This window comes from Aythya marila, assembly GCF_965140915.1.
Source record: "Aythya marila genome assembly, chromosome: 4".
Taxonomy (NCBI): Eukaryota; Metazoa; Chordata; class Aves; order Anseriformes; family Anatidae; genus Aythya; species Aythya marila.
The window spans coordinates 76,868,353-76,887,306 of NC_139045.1; the positions used below are offsets into that span (position 1 = coordinate 76,868,353).

An 18,954-nucleotide genomic window follows, 5' to 3' on the forward strand; every position below is an offset into this window, starting at 1 on the left:
GGCACAGCCCCCGGCGGACCCGGGAACGGGGACCGGGCTGCAGACCCCCGCAGAGCAGCTCCCGGGCGTGGAGCAGCGCATCCCGGTGAGGCACGGGGAAGGACAGGGGCTGCCCGAACCCCCCGGGTCCCTCTGCCACCCAGCCTCCTCCTCGCCCCATGACCAAGGGGCAGTCAGCTTTGGCGAGCACAGAGGAAAAGTACTCAGTGACCCGTTTGCTCCCTTCATGCCTCCCTCCCAGCTCCTTCCAGGCAAGCCAGCCAGCCAGGCGTCCCCCTTTGGCACTCCTGCGTGTCCTGGCAGGGACCCCCAGGCACGCCAAGGAGCCATTGCCACAGGGGAGCCCTGGAGCTGCGGGAAGCCTGGCTGAGCTCATTCCCGTAGTGTGGTGTGAGGGAGGCCAAGGGTTGGTGAGCAGTTGGAGAGGCAGCCACGAAGTCACTGCTTTGCCTGGGTTCTACTGCACTGTCTGTAAGCAGAGTCTGTGCAAGGCGGACACAGGGGTGTTGGAGGGAAATGCCGGTATCCCAATAATATCCCCAGGAGACAAACCATGGTGAGAGACCAGCAAATGCTTTATTACTGAGGACAGCACTTCCCTCAGCCCCTGGGCAGCAGAGATTAGGGCTGTCTCACTGTGCCCCATGCCAGCTCCATCCATACAACAAGCAGCTCCTGGGTGCCAAGAGCCAGCCCTGGCACCAGCTGTCCAAACTGCGGCCACAATGGGGATGGAGAGAGCTGGGCAGCTCCATCGGGACGGGGACACTGTCCCAGTGCCAACACGCCATGCCCCAAGACCACTACCCCAAATACTGCCCTTGCACGACCTGCCAGGCCGGGTGCTTTGATTCCCTGGCACAGGTGGAGGGTGCTCAGCAAGCAGGAGTGAAGGGCCTGGATGGCCAAATCTCCTGAAGCAGCAGAAATGCCTCTCTCTTGCCAAGTACTCCCACAGCCTGGTGCCCTGTGCACATCCCAGTGGCACCCTGCTTACCCCTAGGCCACATCCCCCATGTACTTGCCCTGCCAAAGGTGCCCCTCTGCTTCTGATCCCTTGAGACACGCTGCCAATTCCCGTCCTGTGGTGCTGTCTCCCTGTGCCCATGCCCAATGCTCACTCAGAGGAGGCGTCCCAGGAGCCGAGCACCAGGGGAGCTGGGCCAGGGCACAGGCAGGGCGACGAAACCCAGCTTGCTGTAGAAGCTCAGCTGCTGCTGGTCAGCGGCACTGACCTGGCAAAACACTCCCCGTGAGCCTGTGAGGGAGAGAAGAGCTCAGGCCCCCAGCTCTGGGAGCCTCATCCCAGGGCTAAGGGCAGCAGCTGAGCCCCCTCCAGTGCTGCCCGTGGCAGCGGGTGACCATGCAAGGCCCTGTGACACATGTCCACATGTCCCTGGTGCAAAGGGAGGTCATGGTGCCAGGGAGCTGGGGTCAGACTGCAGAAACGGGAGCCCCAGAGATGGCTGCCCCCAGCTCCGGGGTGGGCAGGGGTTCGTGATGGGGTTGCACTGATGGAGTAGTCCCAGACCCGCCAACATGGAGCTCACCATTGGCTCTGAGCGCACTCAGCAGGCAGACAGCCAGGCTGCGGCTGGCCCCCACGTCCAGCACCCGAGGGGCCGTGCCCAGCTGCACCAGGGAGGGGAAGCGCCGCAGCACGGGCAGGGGCACGGCCGGTGGCTCTGCGTGGAAGAAGAGCAGTGCTTCCTCCAGGGCATCCTGCAGGTGACAAGCACAGGTGAAGGAGCCCTCCCTCCTCCCTCCCCACTTCCCACCACTGCGGACGCTCCCCTCACCTGTCCCAGGGCTGGGCCGCCCACACCCAGCTCCCGGGGGTACTTGTGCCGCGTGGCCGGCAGCCAGCTGCTGGCTCGCTCTCGCAGGAAACCTTCAGCACAGAGCGCTCCGGCTGCGTAGCCACACGGGCCGCCCTCGTCCTCCAGCACGAACGTGTACTCAGGGCTCAGGTGCAGGAAGCTGCCCAGCAGCCTGCCAGCCAGAGGCACTGATGAGCCGAGGCCGAGCCCAGCTCAACGAAAGCTTGGAGCAGCCGTCCACCCTCTGCCCCTGCAGCACCCAGCGCCCCCGCCCTGTGCTGTTGAGACCCCCACAGATGACTTCAGCTGAGGGAGCCACTGCAGCCCTCTTAGGGACCAGCTGGGCAACAGGTCTGTCCCCACGGCAGCTTCCATGACCCAGCTGGAAGTGCCCTCCCTTGCCCCATCCCATACTGCGAGGCCACCACAGCCACAGTGCGGAGCTGCTCCCTGCAAGGGTGGGAGGAGAGGGCCCTGGCTGGCCAAGGCCACATCGCCCAGGCTTGGCACGCATGCAGAGGGAGCCCCAGAGGGACCAGGTCTCACCTGTCACCCAGAAGGTCTGGGTGGGCCATGAGGACCTCTGCAACGCTGGGGTCACAGTCCAGACCCTCCCGGCACATTCGGTAAAGCTCTCCCTGGAAGAGCCCAAACCACCTCAGCCTTGGCCCTGCCCCACTGCTGCCCCTCGGCTCCTGCCACTCCACCAGAGCATGATGCACCAACAGGTGCCCACGTTATCCCCAGAGAAGGACCGCAACCAGAGCCATAGCCTCCAGTGCTGCTGGCCAGGGGAAGGCGGGTACTGCAGCCTGCCCAGGGTGCTAGTGCAGAGCAATGTGCACAGCCGTTGTGTACCATGTCCTGCTAGCCCCTGAGGCTTGCTGCCACAGCACAGCACGCTTTAAAATGAGCCATTGGCATTCCAGTCAGGCACCCCAGAGCAGCAGCTGCTGAGAAAATGCTGATCAGCCCCAGTTCAGAGCATGCTCAAAGCAGCCAGAACAGTAGCAAAATTAATACCGAAATTCAAGTCTCTATCGAGCACGTGCAAAGTGGGACCTCTCAAAAAAATCCTGTCTTGGTCAAATTTGAGCTATCTGCTGTTCACAGGATCAGCAAAAAGAACATCCTGGTAAAAATACTGCTTCTCAAAGGGAAGGCTGCCTGATCACTGAACAAGATCAAAGCAAGTCAGTTCTGAGCTGCCTTCCCAGAACTGGCTTAAGTGCTCAGAAGAGTTTTTCTCACAGTTTCACTGGAAACAGACGTTCAAATGTAATCTGACAACAGGCAACTGAAAACAAACTCTTGCAATGGGAATCACTGGTGGCCATAGTCTGGTATTATAATCTGCTCTCACATTCTTGCAACTCCACCTCTGTTAGCCATGCAGGTGTGCATTGCAGGGTACTGTGTTTAGCAGGGATGCACGAGTCCATGGTGGTTGATCTGCAGCGCCAGCATTTCCTTTAGCTGGGAGGGGCAGCAGAGCAGACAGAGCAGGGTGATTGCTGCAGGCTGTGTGGCATTTGATGAAGGGGGCTCCACCATGGGGACTGCCACCACTGCTAGACACAGCATGGAGCGACCTGCCCCAGGCTTGCCTGACCCTTGGGGTCCCTTCCCACTGCCATCATCCTGTGCTGTAAGCTCAGCCCTGGGGGCAGCAGCCAACGTGCATGTTTCTTGTCAGCACTTTTTTGGCAAAGGCCATGCAGGGTGAGCTACAGGGTGAGCAGCACAGGTGGTGTGTTCAGGCCATGAGTCTCACCTTGTCCTGAGGCAGCAGTGGGCGCAGGAGATACAGCTGGCGAGATGGAAAGAGTGGAGGTGGGTGATAAAAGAGGTCACAGCTGTTCCCCACGGGAAGCAGGGCCTGGAGGAGGTACAGTCCATCATGGAGCAGCTTGTCCTGGCTCCAAACCTGCCTTGGGGTGGCAGGACAAGGGTTCTTCTGTGACCCCCCAAGCCTAGGAGCAGCAGCCACGGTGCAGAGGCCTGAGCAGCATCATTTCCCTGAGCCTGCAGCCACCCGACAGCATGGCAGGAGCAGCAGTTGGAATCCTGGCTTCCCAAGGGTTCCTCCAGTCCCCAGCAGCCAGGGGTGCGATCTCACCTGCAGCTCTCCAAAGAGGCCCCCGCGGCGTGCCCAGGGCTCAGCATCTTCCCTGGGGAAGAGTGGGGCAGTGATGCTCTGGCACCCTGAAGGCAACAGGAGACAGACACACATGAGGTGAAAAATAACCAGCTGGGACCAGCCTCCCCTGCACAGCAGCATCATGATCCGTGCTTGTCACAGCTCAGGATCTGCCCCACATGCATGCAGCCCAGGTATTGGAGCTCTCCCTGGACTTGTGCAGCCCAACACTGGTGGCAGCAAGCCCCCTGCAACACGGCTTGAAGTGGGGGAATGGGAAGATGACTGATCTGGCCTCCGTGAAAGGTGTAAGGAAAAACCACAGCTCCTGGCATGACCGAGAAGCTGCAGCCTGGAACAGAGCCCAGTGTGCTGCTTTGCTGCTCAGCCAGCAGTGCCAGCGGGAGCTTGCAGGGCAGCTGGGCACAGGCACCCTTGCACCATGTGCAGCTGCTTCTCCACAGAAGTGGCTCAAGGTACATGACCACATTCCACACCAAACTTGGAGCCCCTTTCAGGCTGTCATCTGGTAACAGCTCCTGGTTTATAAAAACTCACAAGGTCATGGAAATCTAAACCAGAGGAATCGGGCTCGCAAAGTGGTGCACAGGCATTCAAAATCCAGCCTCACTTCTGTCACCCAGGACACTACTGCTCCCAGTAGCCCAGAGAATCATAGACTGAATCACAGAATTGTTTGGGTTGGAAGGGATTTAGAGATCATTTAGTTCTGATCCCCCTGCCATGGGCAGGGACACCTCCCACCAGAACAGGTTGCTCAAAGTCCCATCCAGCCTGGCCTTGAACACTTGCAGGGATGGGGCATCCACAGTTTCTCTGGGCAATCTGCTCCACTGCCTCACCACACTCATAGTAAAGAATTTCTTCCATGTACCCCTTTTACCAGAAAGGTCCTGGGATTAAAAATGCCAAGAAGCCATGCCCCAGAAACAGGCATTCCCTTTAAACCACAAGACAGTGAAGTGCTGCTCTGATGAGTGCCACCTCCCTGACGTGTGACACTGCCCCCCTTCCAGGCTGCTTCACTTCAGTTCCCCCTCCGCTATCCAGCCCCCTGGCCCCTCCCGGCCAGGTTAGGAGTCATTTGCAGGGAGGATGCTCCTGAGGTGACAGCTCCTTGCAGAACACTAAGCTAGGTGTCTTGCTGCGACACACTTCTCAGGAGCACGGGAACTTGGATGAGCTCCGTGAGCCCAGTGATCCATGCTCACTAGCGTGGGTGTTCCCAACGTGGCCAGAGAGCCAGAGCTCAGCCACCTGTGCAGGTGGGGCAGCTGTGCAGCTCTGGGACACTGCTGGGTGCCTGGGGGCAGAGCTGGAGGGCCTGGATGTTGTGGGGCAATGCCCTCACTGCCTTGCAGAGGTTCTTTCAGTCCCTGCTTGGGTCCTAGAGCAGAGCATTTGCCCCCAGCTAGCTGGAGGAGCAGAGCCCAGCAAGACCGCACACAACTGGAACCCTCAGCCCTGCTGTCCTTTCCCAGCAGCCGTCCCCATCCTGCCTTGGCATGCCAGGGTGTGCAGGGGTGCAGCCTTCCTGCAGCCATGCCAGCTCCACTGGTAGGAGAAGGACAGCCCCATGGCAAGTGCTAGCTGTGGGGCCTGAGGTTACAGAGGGCATCAGCCTTCGTGGGTGGGCGAGAGCAGTGCCATACTTACAGCCGAAGCAGCTTCTCCAGGTGCCCTTGGGGTCAGGGTCACAGAGGAGGTGGCCGTCTGCAAAGGAGATGTGGTGGTGAGTGCAGGCAAAGGCAGTGCACGGGGATGGCATCAAGGGGAGATGCGTTCCCAGCAGAGATTCTGGCAGCCTGGCCAGACTCCAGGACCCCAGCCTGCTGGGAGTGTTCCCAGACACCTCCACTTCTTTAGGGGAAAGGACAGAGGAAGTTTCAGGTGCCATGGTGCCCAGGGACCCTGTGCTCCATTGTCCCTTAGGAAGCAGGGCTGGATTTGGCCAGGATGTGGATACACGACTACAGTGGTAGAGCCTGGCTCTCAGGGTGGCCTCATCCACATACCCAACCAGAGGATGAAGGCACTGGCAGCCAGCAGCATGTTGCGGATGTCCCAGAGGTAGGGGTGAAGGTCATAGAGCAGCGCCTGCCCTGCGCTGCAGACGAAGCGGCTGTGCAGGCGGCACGTCTGGGCGCAGAGCAGCTGGAAGGACTGTGCTCGGCCACGCCACTGGGTGCCCTGCAGACAGACCGGGTGTCAGAACAGCCACAGTGGGCACCCTCCTGCAGCAGTGCCCAGGCTAGCCTTACCTCACAAGAATTGGGTGCTGTGGCCGGGACCCCCACGCTGGGACTGTTGGCCCGGAGCCACTGAAGGTGCTCCAGGAGTTGCTGTGCCTGTGGCCCATGATGGTAGGGCAAGTAGAAGAGCTCCACCAGCATTCGCACCTCTTCCATGGTCAGTGGGTCATTTGAGTTGGACCTAGCCTCCTCTAGAAACCTGGGTGTCATGCAGCCAGACCTGACCTCCTCTGGGGCCAGCAGTGCCACGTGGATGGACGTGGCCTCCTCTGGGGTCAGTGGTGCAGTGGGGCCAGGGCTGGCACTGGTCCCATCAGTGAGCAATGCCATGGGGTCAGGGCTAGCATCAACCCCATCGGTGAGCGGTGCTGTGGGGACAGGGCTGGCACCAGCCCCATTGGTGAGCGGTGCTGTGGGGACAGGACTGGCACCAGCCTCAACCCCTGGGAGTGTCTGGGGCATATCAGCCCCATTGGCCCCAGGCTGGGGACTGCCAGGGGGCTGGGGGAGGTTGCCATCCCCTCCCCTGGCATTGCTGGTGTCAAGGAGAAGGCTCTGGCTGTTGTCGGCCCCACTGCTGCAGCGCGTTGGGGTCTCCAGGCTGCAGAAGGTCTCACCAGTTCCAGGGGCTCCAGCAGGCTTGGCACTGCCCACTGTGCTGGGTGGAGCAGAGGAGGGCTCGCAGCTTGCTCCGCTACCTGAGGCGAGCTGGTCCCCATCCCCTGGGGGGCTCTGCTGACTGCAGGTGGGGGTCCTGCTCCCACTGTCCTTCTTAGGCACCAAGGTCACCTTCCTCCTTCCCTCCCCTGGTGTCCCGCCGTAGGTCTCAGGGCCACACTGGTCTGCCCCACCAGGAGCAGCGCCATGGGTCTGGGGGCCAGGCGTGGCCTCCTGCCATCCTGCTGTGCCTGGCTGCAGCCCCGCTCCTCCCTCACAGCCGGTGCTGGGGTGCAACAGAGCTCTTCCTCCTGGTGGGACAGAGCAAAGGCAAAGCCCCTCTGGCACCCACACCAGAACGGCTGCCCAGATGCAGGACAGCCCCAGGGCGGCTGTACCAGGAGCTCAGCTCTGTGCTGGCAGGGACCAGGAGCTGCCCAGACTGTGGGCTCTGCATCACTTGGGCCACTGTGGCTGGGGAGGCCACAGGCTTTCAAGAATCAAGCAGTGCAAAACAAGCCCTCACCATGTTTAGCCCCCTCTTCCAGAGCTGTACCATGATCTAGGCTTCCTAACCTCCTGCTGAGCCCATGGTATCACGGACAGGAATGCAGAAGCAAGGAGCAGGCTTTGCTCTCCTTCCTTGCAGCAAATGCCACATCATGATCTTTCAGGCAGCTAGGTGCCATCCAGAGCTGCTTAGGTTGCTGCTTCACCCTGTTTCCACTCCAAAGCAGTTCCTGAACCACACCCTGGGGTCAAAGACCTCATCCACACTCCCTGCAGCCAGCTTACCCAGCTGGCCCTCGTCACCTCGTCACCCTGCAGTGCTTCTCCTGGACCTCACATGCATTCCCCACCAGTCATCTCCTCCCCCAGCACCACATTGTCTTCTGTCAATGTCTGTTTTCCCAAAGTGCTCTCTTGGGAAGGCAGGCTGGTAAGGCAGCACAAATCTGCTGGTAACACTCTCTTGGCTCATCCAATCCTCCATCCCATGGGCTCACTCACTTCTGCTGCAGGACAAGCCCAAAGCCCAACTAACTGTGAGGCCAAAGCTTCAAACTCTTCTGCCCCACCTGCTTGGCTTAAGTCCCCTCCTTTTCCCAGCTCTGCTCAGGCAGAGACTCCTCCAGCTGAGCCTGACAACAGGGGACCCCACTGCAGCATCCCATCCCAAGAGGCAGCTCTCCCACCCCACATTGCTCCCAGCAGAGCTGGTCCAGAGTTTGAGGGCTGAGGGATGCTGCATGGTGCCAGCTCTTCACCTACCTGTCTCCAAGGCCTGCTGGTTTATCTCAGCCACCCAGTCAAGCAGTGCCAGCTCCAAGGCCTCTTGGGGGCTGTAGCTCCCCTCCCATGGGCCCTGGCTGTCCCCCAGGGCTGCTGCAGTCTCCGTCCCTAGTGAAACGGAGCTCATCAGCCTGGATAGCCCCACTTGTTTTACCAAGCTATCCCATGCGACTCTGACGGAGGGCAACCCAGGAGGGACCCCATGCCCAGGACAGGGGGTGCCACCTGAGCCAGGCTGGCAAGCAGGGGAGCCTGTGGGGCCAAGGCAAAGCCAAACAGAGATGGGCAGGGCCCATCCAGGCCAGGGCTGCCCTGGCACGAAACCTCATCACAGGTGTGGGGCCCCACATACAGAATGGCCTGGGGCACAGGGACCTGGTACCTGCATGGTCAGGGTAGGCACAGCTCCTCAGCTCGCTCCGAAACCAGCTGCCCAGCGTGTGGATGGGGATGAAATTGGCCTGGAGCTCACAGTTTGGGTTAAGGAGCAGTCCACAGAGTCGAGGCATGAGGCCAGGGGCACGTCCCGTGTAGGGGCCCAAGAAGACACGTCTGCAGTCGTAGTCATTGGCGAACAAATTGTCCCAGATGATGGGACGGCGCCCCAGGACGCCCTCCACCTCCTCCAGCAGCATGGCTGAGAGTTCCTGTGACACCACCTTTGGGCCTGGAGCATCAGGGCACAGACTCAGATGGGACACATGGGTGGCACAGTCCCTCGCACACAGCACATCCGGGGCGCGCATGCACCTGGGCACCGACTGCAGACCGAGGACAAGCCGCATGCATGCCCACAGAGCCGGGAAGGGTGCTCACCAGTCCAGATGACCCCAATCCCTGGGAGCAGCTCCCGTCCAAGGGTCAGCAGGTAGCAGGACTGGCCAGGGCTTGGAGAGCAGAGTGAGCTGCAGTACTCTGGGCAGAGAGCAGAGCATCCCCTGAGGGAAGAGACTGGGGCAGAGAGGCTGCCCAGGCGCAGTGGGCAGGGGCAGGGGAGAGGCACCGGGCAAGGAAAGCAGCATTGGCCCCTCTGCAGCCGGTTCCTGTCCTATCCTGAAGCTTCCAGGGCTGCCCCAAGGCATGGTGGAGGCTACAGGCCATCGGGGCAGTCAGCTTGCAGGAGGCAGATATGCTGTGCATGTCTGGTAGCTGCAGCCACAGGGCAGGCGCATGGCCTGGGCATGAGGGCTTGCCAGGCACCCGGTCCTGGGGAGGGGCAGCTGGGGGCTGTGCAGCTGCAGGCAGTACCTGTGGGGCAGAAGAGGAAGATGGAGGGCTGTCCCAGCTCCTGGTATGCCTCGTTGGCCACAGAGGCTTGGGCCTCTGCCAGGGAGGTGAAGACATTTCTGTCGGCTCGGCACATGCAGGGGTCGATGTCATCAAAGAGCAGCGCGAAGGCACGGCACCCCATGGCAGCCACCTGTGGGCACAGCAAGGGCGCTAGGACGCCTGGGCAGCAGCAGGAGGATGCAGCAAGCCCTGGTCGAGCCCCTCACTCCTTGCAGGAACAGTGGCAGTCAGGAGCAGCCTGACAAACAATGCCTGCACCCATGCTGCCACATCCAGCGGATGCAGCGCACCACACACAGCCACTCCACGCAGGCTGCCCCTCCACCATAGCCCTCCTCGCCAAACCCTGGCACAGCCCTGCTTGTTGCGGGCCAGGAGCCCTCTGAAACCAGGGCAGGCATTGTGGCGGCCCAGACCCCCTACTGTGCCACATCTACACCACTGGCCATTCCCCTCTCACACCGTGGTGCTGCGGGGACAGCCTGAGAGGTGGATGGGCAGCTGCTGTCTGGCTGTGCCGTGCCACAGGGAGGAGTGGTCGCCCCGCAGAGCACAGAGGCTGTGCTAGGGTCTTCGCCCTTCCCAGGCAGCGGGGCCTCAGCACCAGCCTGCAGGAGCCCCCTGGTGCTGCCCACAGGCTCAGGCTCGGCTGGTCCCTCTCCTGCAGCTCCTGCAGCACTGCCTGCTGAAGCTTGCCTGGGAGCCATGGGATGAAGGAATGGCCCACGGTACCTGCCTGAGTTTTTGCTGCAGCAGGAGCCGATCCCCAGCACTTGAAAACACCATGTCCTGGCCAGCAGAAATGGCGAAGATGAACTCCACGCCATGCATTTGGGCAGCTTCTATGAGAGACCGCATCCGGGCTGGGGACAAAGCAGAGGAGGGCTGTGAGCGCTGGGAGACAAGGCACAAGTGGAGGGGGAATGACTGCTGCCCCATGGAAAGAGCCACAAACACCCAGAGTCAGAAAAGAACACTGAAGAGAAGGGCCATGGGGAGATGGTGTCCAGAGTGCTGGAACACAGAGGACCCTCCACAAGGGTCTGCAGGCCCTGGCACACTGGAGCATATTGCCAAAGACCTGCACAGGGAGCTCCATGGGCGGTGTAGGGTCCAAGGAGACACCTTGTGATGGGCAGGGTCTGGGGGCTCCCTGTGCTGGGCAGGCTTCTGGCAGGAGGAGCAGTAGCAGCCAGCCTGCCCCTGGCTGAGATGCAGACCATGCGTCACCTGTGAGGACTGGGATGCCACAGCCCACCCATGGTGGGGCCCAGCAGAGCCGCTACCTGCCTCATGCTCTGTGTAGGGCTCTCGCCAGAGCAGCCGGTGCTTCAGCTCATCCTTGGGTGCGTACATGTAGCAGTTCAGCTCCTGGCGTTCCAGCCTGTGCAGCAAGGACAAGAGGTCACCTAAGGCTCCAGACGGACTGGAGGACTCTTTGCAAAGAGGCATCCAGGCAGGCATGCCAGCCCATGACGACAAATGCTGCTCAGCTCACAACTCCCTCTCTTTCATAGGGCTGTGCCATGCCCTGCTCTCCGGATGCTGCACTGCAAGCGGAGCTGAAGGAAAACAGGTCTGAGTAAAAACAGGGCCTGGCTGTTTCAGGAGATGGGACTACACCATCAAAAGGCCCGTTCTGGCCTCAAAACCACGAATTCTTTCCAGAATCTGCACAGCACTCCATAGGGCAGACACTTCCTTAGACAGCTCTTTTGGCACTCCTGTATGAAAGCCATCTGATTTATTCATTTATTTGTATTTATCCTCCTTAGTAGATGACGTTTTACATTTTCCCATGATGAACAGACTGTCATGTACTGCATGACACAAATGCTACATCTTGTTTCTTCCCAGAGAAGGAAAACACAGATAAACACACTGCTCGCATGTGCAAACACACGAACATTCCAACCCGCTACCAGACTAGGTAGATCTGCTAGATCATTAGATCTGCTCATTCTTAATATATTCTAAAACAACATCTCTTGTTTTCCTTTGTCTCAGTGACACATTTTCCCAGATTTTCTAAGTAACATTTTACTGCGTCTGCATCTCTGGTTCCCCTACTATAGTCTTTACACTTGTGACTGCTTACACCACCACCAGCACTCTCTTACTGTTGTCAGAATGCTTCCCACGCTGTGCACAGCTCTGGTGCTGTCACCAGCACACTGCAACCAGCACACAGCCCCTGCTGCTCCTGGCTCACTGGCCCAGCCATCAATAGCACTCTGCTCATGCTGTCACCAGCATGCTGCCCACACTGTCGTGAACACGCTGTCCACATTGTCTCTAGCACCCTGTCACCAGCATCCTGCCCACACTGTGACCAGAATCCTGCCCACACTGTCACCGGCACCCTGCCCACAACATCCCGTGTGCTGCCATCATTAGGGCACTGCTCACAGAGACGGGCGTGCTGCCTGGGCTGTGACCATCGCACCACGGGTGCACAGGTCCGTCGGTGCAGCTCATTGCGCCAAGGGCCGGTGCACGGAGCAGGTGCCAGGAGAGGGCTTTTTCTCTCCTGCAAGGATCAGCTCCGTGATTCTCATAACCAGCTGGTGACGGATCCTCCCCACATCCTTCCACACCGTGGGCACTGGGACCCAGCAACGCCCCCCCCGAGCTCGCACCCTCCCCGCAGCACCCCCAGCGCCAGCCCTCCCACGGCCGCTTCCCCAGCCCGGCCCAAGCCCCCGGCGGGACGCCTGTGGCTGCAGCGGGCTGCGGAGCCCCAGCACCACCTGCCGGGCACAGGGCAGCACAGCCCGCCGCTGTCAGGCCGGGGCAGGGCAGGGGCTTTTTCCCTTTCCCCAGCCCTGGGAGCAGCACGGGAGGGGGGCTGGCATGCACTGCCGAGTTCCACCTCATCAACCTGTTACGTGTCAGTGCGTCCAGAGAGCAAAATTTGGGGTACTTGCCATCGAAAGAGCAGTCTCCTCTGTTCCATAGACCACGGTCTCCCATAGAAACCTGTAAAAAGGAAAAGCAAAAACCAAAATACAGTTGCCAGTATCTTCCTTAAAACAGTCTCTCTATGCACTGTCCCTAAGAAGCTGCTCTTAAACTGCAAGAGCCAGTGGTTTGTTCAGCTCAGGATGATTCAGGTGCCTGTTAGCCTGCTATGATCTTGGGGGGAATTGGTATTCAAGCCAGCAGGTATAATAATATCTATGCTGCCATCCTTCCCAGAAAGAAGCAGCTGGGAAAAAATGCACAAGATAATAATTATCCTGAGAGGGGAAATTTATGTGGTAAAAGCCAAGCCTAGAGGAGACTGCTGAGGCCTGGCACTTGAGCATTTGGGGTGCACCAAAGCACAGAGCTATTGTACATCCACCCTAGAGTTTCCTTCTTGGGGATACTCCTATACAGAGACTGACTCTGTGCTTCTCCTGGGTCATAGAATCATAGAATGGCTCAGGTTGGAAGGGACCTTAAAGATCACACAGTTCCAATCCCCCTGCCATGGGCAAGGATGCCACCCACTAGATCAGGTTACCCAGGATCCCGTCCAACCTGGTCTTGAACATCTCCGGGGATGAGGCATCCACAAGCTCTATGAGCAACCTGTGCCAGTGCCTCACCACCCTCTGGCTGAAGAATTTCCTCCTAACCTCTTATCTAAATCTCCCCTCCTTTAGTTTAAAATCATCTCCCCTTGTCCTGTTGTTACCTGAATGAGCAAAAAGTTGCTCTCCATCTTTTTTATAAGCCCTCTTCAAGTACTGAATAGTTGCAATAAGGTGACCCCAGAGCTTTCTCTTCTTTAGCCTGAACAGCTCCAGCCTCTCAGCCTTTCTTCATAGTAGAGGTGCTCCAGCCCGCTGATCATCCTTGTGGCCCTCCTCTGGACCCGTTCTAACAGATCAACATCCTTCCTGTGCTGGGGCCTCAGACCTGGACGCAGCACTCCAACTGAGGCCTCACAAGGGCAAAGCAGAGGGGGACAACCACCTCCCTTGACCTGCTGGCCACTCCTCTTTTGATGCAGCTCTGGATGTAGTTGCCTTGCTGGGCTGCAAGTGTGCACTGCTGGCTAATGTTGAGATTTTCATCCCCAAGCCCTTCTCTGCAGGGCTGCTCTCAATTTCTTCTCCCAGTCTGTACCCATGTCTGAGACTACCCCGACCTTGCACTTGCACCTTGCGCTTTTACTTGTTGAACCTCATTAGGTTCACATAGGCCCAATTCTCAAGCCTGTCCAGGTCCCTCTGGATGGATCCTCTGTGCATCTCCCTCTCTGTGTAGTGTCAAGCTGCGTCAAGCAGAGCATCAACATTCCTGTCTGGGCTATAAAGTGTTGGAAGTGTTCAAACACAGATCTCAAATTTAGCAAGAAAAGGCTCTTCAGCCACGCAGTCAAGTCAAGGAATCACAGGAATACAGAATGGTTGCGGTTGGAAGGGACTTCTGGAGGTCATCTGATCCAACCCCCTGCTCAAGCAGGGTCACTGAGAGCATGTTGCCCAGATATGAAGGCTCACAGAAAATACATTATATTTAGAACGTTGATGGTAATTAGTCATCAAGGCAGCTCCTAGCATCAGAAGGGCTCTACATCATGGGCAACTTTTACATCAGCCAAGCACTTTCTAGCAGACAAGAACAGGAGCAGAGATTGAGGGAAGTGAAAGCATTTGCTGAAATGTGCTGTGCACAAGGGCAGGTCACGACAACACCACTAGTCTGGGAAAAAGGGTCAGCTCTCAGTGACTGCCATGAGGCCAGTGCTGCCATGCAGCACCTTACTGCACCAGAATGGCTCTGCCTGGAGGGGACTCTGTGCCCGGCTCCTTTTGGCAGGAGTCTGCTTTGCAGCCCCCCTAGCATGAAACTTGGACAACGATGTGCTGGGCCACACTGCAGATGGATTTTCAACCTGCTTGAACAACTACACGTCTTTTCCATCTACTTTGAGGCAATATAGATTTGCTATGCTAGCCATATCCTACTGTGCACAGGGCCAAATCTGTAGCCACTCAAGAATCCCAGCAAACATCTCATCCAAAGAAGGTATTTCTGTGAGAAACAGACTTTCTGTTCCCCAGCCTAAGGGAGCTCCTGCTTAGCTCACAGTTCAGGATATCTCAGGAGTCCCTCCACAGCATCTGCCTCCAAGAACCTCACTCACACTTTGCTGTGAAATGACACGTGCACTGTCAAGAGCAGCACTACTGAAAGCACCACCCTAGCATATTCCACCCAGAAAAAAATGGATTAAACTCTATTAGCAAAAACCTAACTGTACTTGTGGCAGTATCTCCAAAGGAGGGGGATGCAGGTGCCTTGCTTTAGAGATAGATGAGCACTGATAAATGATGCAGAGAGCCCTTTGGCTCTCTGACAGCCCAGAGCACACCAGTATCCAGCCAACACCATTACTTGCCAGCCTCTGGGCATCTGGGATAGCTCATCTTTGAGCCTGTGTTACAGCAGGATGAGTTACCTTTCCTCCCTCGCTCTCTAGAAACCTTCTCCTGGAATGGCTCTGGAATGGCAGCATCTTTGTCCTTCTCTTTCCCAGGTCAGCTTTCCTATATCGATGATTCTAGTCTGACTCATATTCTTTCTTATGATCAACTTCCCCGTTCCTGCACTTTCTATTTGATTTGTGTGTATTTGCTTGGTGTTTTTGCTTCCTCCCTGCGTGGCAAGGCAGCAGGCAGTGGGCTGCAGCGTGGTGATGTGCTGCCAGAAAAGGTGGAAATGCTTTTGACCAGCAGGTGCCAGGCCTCACACAGCTCCAGCGGTGCAGTGCTGCAGAAACAGGAGCTGAGGGGGGCAGGACAGGGGCTGAGCCATACCGAGCTGCCACACCAGAGCAGGCTCTTTGCGGGCTGTCAGGCGCAGCCCGTGCCGACACTCCGCTGCGGGCAGGGGGCAGGAGGGCACGCAGCGGGATGCCGGCCTCGTGCCCAGGGCAGAGAAAAAGCCACCGCAGAGCGCTGGCGGCAGGGCAGCGAGGCCCCGCGCCACAACGCGGTGCTGGGAGCGGGCTGTGCCGGGATGCCGGGGGGGCCCATCAGTGCTCTGCGAGTGAGCTGGGGAGCTTCGGGGGTGCTGATCCCCAACCCGTGGGCGAATCCAGTGTCGTGCAGGGGCCCGGGGCGCTGCCTCTCCCATACCCGGGGTCCCGGGCGCGGCGGGCTCGGGTGCCGGCAGCCCTCCCCGACCGCGGTGCGCCCCGGGTGTGCCGGGCCAGCCCCTGCAATGCTCGGGCGGGGCACGGGCCCCAGCCGCGGCCCCGGCAGGACCTACCTTCCACCACGCCGCAGAGGAAGCGCGGCCGCCCCGCCATGACCGGGCAGGAACGGCCCTGCTGGCGCTGGGGCGGGCGGAGGGCTGCAGGGAGGGGTGCGGGGAAGGATGGAGGGGTGCGGGCAAGGGCGGACGGAGGGATGCAGAGGCGCTCCGAGGGATGGAGGGCTGCACGGAGGGACCGCGCCGCCGCCTGCCCGCCCCCGCAGAAGCGCGCCCGCCGCAGCGCAGGGGGCGGCCCCGCGGGTGGGGCCGCGGCGGGGCCGGGCGCGGGGCGGGGACCAGGCGCAGTCCCCGGCCGGAGCCGCCCCGCCGAGAGCCGAGGGCCGCAGCCCTGCCGCGGAGGGGGTCACGGACGGGACGGGACGGGACGGGACGGGGCTGTGTCCGGCCCCGCCGGGCTGGAGTCACCGCCGCCTTGCCCGGTGGGGGCAGCGCCTGGCTTCGAGCCGCAGCCCGGTTCCGGCCGCCGCTCCTGGCACCGAGGCCCGCAGCCCGGTGCCCCGCAGCAGCCCCCGCCGCACCGTGCCGCACCGGCAGAGGTTTCTCCTCCGCGGTACCTGCGCGCTGTCGCGTGCCCCCTCCAGACCCGGAGCAGCTCCCGCATCGCATCTGCCCTTGTGTTCGCCCCTGCACCAGCACCTTCCCCGCTGGGCCCCTTGTGCCGGCCCAGGCCGAGATGCGTCTCCCACCCGTCAAGTCCGTGGAGCTCAGGACCGTTTTGTCTTGCACGTGACTCACCTGCTTGCAAACGTCAGGCTGCTATTTGCCTTTAGTCACACTGTTCTGAGCTGTTGACACATGCTTGGCTCGTGATCCTCTCCATCCCACAGGTTCTGGTTTGCAGAAGTGCTGCCACATCAGTAGTTCCCTGTCCTGCAGCTGTGCAGCCGCTGGTACCTGCCTGCATGCAGGACCTCGTGTTTGTCATCACTGAGCTTCTCTGCTCTTTTTCTGACCACTTTTCCTGCTTGTCAGACTCATTGCAAGACAGACCTCTATTCTGGAGCATGCCTGCAGCCTCTCCCAGCTATGTGGTTTTAAAACATGGGGACCACGTGCACAGCTTTGTTACCATGGTCCATGCATGTGTGAGTGATCAAGCCAGAAGAAGCACTGGTGCTCTCCTCCAGCAAGCACTGCTGAGTGCCCTCCCAGCAGCTGTTGCCACCCACACTTTCTTCCAGCCCACAAGCATGGGGTTTCACAGGAGAAGTGGGTGTCAGAGGCCTAGAAAGCCCGGATCTGTGGCAGCTCCCTCATTCCCTTGCAGGTAAATGTAGTGCTAGGAAGCTGAGTGATTGTGTCTGGGCCATCTGGTGACCAAGGAGCCCACAGGTGACAGACCAACAGCAACTAGACATGGAAGAGATGATCAGAGTGTGCCATGGGCTGCCACGGTGTGCTCAAAACTCAGTGATGTGGCTCAGAGAAGGCTGAACACTGCAAGGAGCACCCAGAGCACTCAAAGCCTCAGCACCTCAGTAGGCATTATACTGCTCATAACCAGACTTACACATGTCAATAAAAACTGGATGCAAGGAGCAAGGCAGATGCTGCTGCTGCAGAAAAGCCAGTTCAGCTCTGCCAGGCTGGATTATTCATGCACAGAGAGCAATTGCTGGGGATAGCTGGGCACAGGCCATGCTTGTGCTTGCTCCTTCCTCACCATCTACACTAGCCTGTGCTGAGTTTTGTTGCTGGGACAGCCGAGTTTGAGGCTGGCCTCTGGAGAAGGCTGTTGGGGCAGACTCCAGAGCAGCCAGCCATGGCATGCATGGGCAGCACTAGGAGCAACCCAGTGCCCCTGCAGTAGCTGGGGTCATGGCATGTTAAAGGTAGAGTTGTGGCTGGTATCCCCTATTCACTGCTGTCAGAGAAGTTAAGCAGGGCTGTGCGTACAGGGTGTATTGGTTCCGTGGTTTTCTTGGACTTTGAAGCTGAGCTAAGTGGCCTCTAATTCATCACTTCCTTTTTTTTTTTTTTTTTTTTTTTTTTTTTTTTTTTTTTTTCTTCTTTCAAAGATGGTACCATGTCACTCCTTTTTCCTGTTCTCTGAAAACACATCCATCCTCTACCAGCTCTGAGTGTCACTCTCAATTATCTCAGTTTAGCTAATCTGGTCACATTTTCCATTATCTAGCCTGAGCATGCTCCTCTGCTGCTCATGTTAACAGTGTTAATTGTGCGATCACAGCTACTCTCCTCAGCGTGGGCTGAGAGGAGGAAGACATCGAGCACTTGAGTCCTGGCACATCCTGCTGTCCCTCTGTCTCAGCAGGACAATGGGCCACATGGACAGCTCAGCATCCTCTTGCTGACACCTCCTTTTTTTGGATTTTTTTTTTTTTTTTGTGATCCTTTGTGTTTCTTGCTAGTTACATCTCATATCACACTTTGGCTTTTCTGATTTTTTGCTGTTCTGTTTATCCCGGGCTTTTGGCCCAGTTTCTACTTTTGTGCACTTCCTTCTGAAGTTCCAGGTCATTGTCTGAACTACAAGCCCTCCCTTTCCCCCAGTGCTGGGGTGGTTTCTATCATGCCCTGTGGCTTCATTAAAGCACTGCCAGGTTTTCAGATTGCATTTTATTAGACCTAACCTCCAGTTCCCTGAATTCATCACATTGTCTCTGAAAGGCATTTTGAGGTTGCTCCCCACTCTCACACTCCCAGGTATTTCTTCTCTGCTACCTGGAGTGAGGTCTGGGGGAGCAGCCCTGGGACCCAAAGCCCTTGGGTGCCCAAGCCCCATGCTGTGCTGGGAGCCGTTTCCTTGGGGACATCAGGCTGCAGGGGAGCTGCAAGAGACTCCTCGGGGAGGGGGACAGGGTCAGTCCTGCCCCAGACATGGCAATTGTGTCCCTCGTCTTTCCCAGCTTCGTACGCAGTGAGTCCTGATGTCTGGAAGGCAGAACCAGCCCATATCGAGTGCATGCCTAGCAACATCTTCCTCTTCTGTGTTTGTTTTTATCTTGACGAGCTACACCTTCTAATTCACAGGCCAGTCCACATTTACCCTACAGGGTGTGTTATGCCCTGGATCAGCAGTTGGATTAGCATTTCAGGTGTCTACAAAGCCCTCCCCCTGCAGACGTTTGTGCCCTCTGGCACTCACACACCTGTACTCAGGGCAAGGACTAAGGCGCCCGATCCTGCCGGTTCTGGGGCTGACACGCAGTGCCCACCTCTCCAGGCACCTTGTGGGCTTTGGGCA

At 58.5% G+C, this 18,954-nt stretch overlaps 1 protein-coding gene across 1 annotated transcript; it reads right to left on the minus strand.

Moving 5' to 3' along the window:
- Positions 1-635: 635 nt before the first annotated feature.
- On the minus strand, positions 636-15,924 carry LOC309877252 (protein O-GlcNAcase-like). The gene is made up of 17 exons (XM_082758484.1): positions 15,741-15,924; positions 12,397-12,452; positions 10,760-10,844; positions 10,206-10,336; positions 9,432-9,603; positions 9,000-9,098; positions 8,566-8,850; positions 8,163-8,291; positions 6,243-7,201; positions 5,997-6,171; positions 5,638-5,694; positions 3,940-4,025; positions 3,595-3,699; positions 2,367-2,458; positions 1,800-1,992; positions 1,551-1,722; positions 636-1,258 (listed from the first exon to the last, which is right to left on the minus strand). Exons 1-17 carry the CDS (start codon positions 15,778-15,780, stop codon positions 1,122-1,124), a joined length of 2,973 nt encoding a protein of 990 aa, XP_082614610.1. The 5' UTR covers positions 15,781-15,924; the 3' UTR covers positions 636-1,121.
- Positions 15,925-18,954: the final 3,030 nt, after the last annotated feature.

What these genes read in the sequence shown, in the direction of transcription:
- LOC309877252 (XM_082758484.1), bottom strand. Translation starts at nt 15,780, where the DNA reads ATGGCGGGGCGGCCGCGCTTCCTCTGCGGCGTGGTGGAAG. An exon ending in CTACACAGAGCATGAGGCAG is followed by an intron (nt 10,337 to 10,759) that starts GTAGCGGCTCTG and finishes CTTTGTCCCCAG; the next exon opens with CCCGGATGCGGTCTCTCATA. An exon ending in CAGCACCCAATTCTTGTGAG is followed by an intron (nt 6,172 to 6,242) that starts GTAAGGCTAGCC and finishes GTCTGTCTGCAG; the next exon opens with GGCACCCAGTGGCGTGGCCG.